Here is a 2,802-nt window from a genome sequence, read left to right as displayed (position 1 = left end):
GAAGGGGGGTATATATTTCCATATATGTTAATGAAAAATTAATGAAAAATAAACTATAATAAGACAACATACAGCATAAATGTTCATTATAAGGCTAAAATTAATCCAAGAAAAAGACATTAACTTTGTTGATGCTGGCTACCATATTGTGCCAGGACTGATATTGAAATTGAGGCTGAGGAAAGTGCTATCAGTCCAGAGAAAGACTGAACTCAGTTGACAAAGAAATGTATTCTGAAAAGGGAGGCAGGGAAGGACAGCAGCAGATAATTATGGAAAAAAGGAAATCAGAAAGGGGAAGCAAAGAAATCTCAGAAGCAGGAAAACAGAGAAAAGTGCGCAATCAGACATAGCAAAAGCAGGATTTCTAATATATGTAACAAGGATGCCTGAGAAACATGATTCCATTCACTAGGTACTGTAATTTCGTTTACAACTCTCTTTAAAACAGCGATACCTCACACCTTTGGTCTCCTGCTTTTGTAGCAATCTCCCTGAGAATGTGTGCCCTTCCCTCCTTCTCTTCTCTAACAGGCTTTTATTGCTTAGATTTAATACAAATCTAGCCCGAAGGACCCCAGGAGAATGAACCTGTCACACTCCCATACAAGAAAAAGTCCTGTGGCCGCCTCCCTCTTCGGTTCTATATCCATGCAAATCTGCAGTGGCCAAGGTCATATCAGTTTTGCTTCTGTGCCCCTTTAAGGGAATAGAAAGTCCAGGAAAGCAACAGAGTAATGCATGACTCTTTTTCCTGCTGTAAAAAGAATAGAAGCAAAGCTTTTCCAGGACAAATAGCTCTATGCACAAACAAGGATTTCACCTGAGCTTCTTCTCAAACCTAACAGCTGAAGGAATAGGTTTCCCTCCAAGTCTAATTCCAGTTATGGGATTAAAATTTTGACAATGAAAGTTATTATGGGGATGGACTGGGGAATAAACCAAAAAAATGGCTTTATCCTGTCTTGCTTTTGAGATTCACTTTACAATGCCAGGCAAATAGAATGTCAATCTGAAATTCTGTTTCTGTCAGCCATATGTGGTCATTATAGATACTTCAAATTAGGGAGTTGTGCCCTAGGATTAGACAGAACACAAAATTACCCATAAAGCACTACAGACATTTTGGCAGAGGCTGCCCATGATTCCATTCAGAATAAGAAGACAACAAGCTTTCTGATGAATAGGTGATCAATGTTCTTTACAAAGGGCTATCAACTATTGTAGTCATCTGCTACCCACAATCCTGCCTCTGACTGCAACTTTTGAGACAAGGGGGAGTGCCCAGCTCTTAATTTTCTACAAGTCAGTTGCAGATTTGAAAACCTATCAGTACCTACTAGACTTCTTTAGCAGCAATCATGCCATTACTAATATTTCATGTCTCCTCAGGAGAGCATTCCAGAGCAGAAAAGCTTCCCTCCTCCTCCAATACAGTGGAATCATTTTTCATATTGGGTTGTAAAACTTCAGATTCATTCTCTTCCTGCTTTTCTGCTTTCTGCTGTCGAAGAGCCTGGAGACGTTCCTCCCTAGCCTCCATGAATTCCTGTGCTCCCTCACCCACTACAAGGACAGTGTCAGCCACACTGGGCGGTGCTTCCACTGGATTATGGTCATAGGAGAAAAGTCGGAGCCTCCGCAGGTGACTCAAGTCAGGGAATTCAGTCAGCTTGTTACGGTCCACATCAAGAATGTGAAGCTGACTCATGCGAAGTAAAGGTTTTGGAAACTCCGCAAAACGGTTTCCATACAACCAAAGTCCTCGAAGACCCTTCATGAGTGGCAGGCCACTTGGTAAGGTTTTGAGACGGTTGTCTCCCATCTGCAAGGATTGCAGTTCGGGCATCTGGAGGAGAACCTGGGGAAAGTGGTACAAATAATTGCTCTCAATCCACAAGCAACGGAGAGTCTTGAGCTGACAGAATTCCGCAGGGAGGGCAAAGAGGCGGTTGCTGCCCAGATAGAGCCGAGTCAAGTGGGGAAGGCGGCACAAGGTTCCGGGCACTTCCTCCAGCTTGTTAAAGTCCAGGGCCAGGATGCGTAGCTCTTGCAGTCCCCCAATCTCGTCAGGCAGCTGTGTGATCCCCGTGCCACTGATGTAGAGCTTCTGCAGAGTGCTCAGGGCACATACTGGCGTTGGCAGCTTCCTCAGGTAGCGCCCAGAGAGCTCTAGCATCTGATCCCCTCCACTCAGCTGTTCTTCAGCCACTGATGGCAGCCGCTCCTCCCTGCCTGAGGAACCACCACTGCCCATCCTCAGAGACAAGGGAAGGTGTGAGCAGGATGAACACTGCCACCGCCACCGCCTCCACCGGGAATCCTCCAAGGCATGGCAACCGGCTAAGCTCCACCAGCCCTCTAGACTGGGTCCTTCCTGGAAGGAGTCTCCGGAGGCTCTGCCAGGCCGGCTCCTCTTTCAAATCCCTTCCTTGTGCCCGAAGACTGGGGTCCTCCAGTCGTCGGCTGGACTCCGGGGTGTGGCTCCTGGGCTCGCCATCTGTGACCCCCAGACCGGAGGGGCGCGGAGGGCGTTCCCGGGCATCGGGTGGATTAAGCTCCAAGAGCCGGGTTGCCTGCCCGCCTCCGAGGACCAGCCCAACCTTTAACCTCGAAGGCTGGGCTACCGCGCCAGCTGCCGCCCATCACCAGGAGCCTCAGAAAGGAGCCGCCAGCTCAAGCTCTTCCGAGGACCGGTTCCTCTAAACGGCGGACGGCTGGCCGGTCCGCGGGTCCTCCGCCTCCCGGGCTTTCTCCCTCCAGGATCCCCGCTAGGTCTGAGCGAGACTCCCACACATGAGC

At 48.6% G+C, this 2,802-nt stretch overlaps 1 protein-coding gene across 1 annotated transcript; it reads right to left on the bottom strand.

Moving 5' to 3' along the window:
- Positions 1 to 1,378: 1,378 nt before the first annotated feature.
- LRRC10B (leucine rich repeat containing 10B) lies at positions 1,379 to 2,257 on the bottom strand. Its single transcript, XM_032210800.1, has one exon. It carries the CDS (start codon positions 2,255 to 2,257, stop codon positions 1,379 to 1,381), a length of 879 nt encoding a protein of 292 aa, XP_032066691.1.
- Positions 2,258 to 2,802: the final 545 nt, after the last annotated feature.

The sequence above is a fragment of the Thamnophis elegans genome, chromosome 1 (genome assembly GCF_009769535.1).
Source record: "Thamnophis elegans isolate rThaEle1 chromosome 1, rThaEle1.pri, whole genome shotgun sequence".
In the NCBI taxonomy this organism is placed as follows: domain Eukaryota; kingdom Metazoa; phylum Chordata; class Lepidosauria; order Squamata; family Colubridae; genus Thamnophis; species Thamnophis elegans.
The sequence above is the reverse complement of the archived record's forward strand: the minus strand, read 5'-3'. Positions and strand labels throughout refer to the sequence as shown.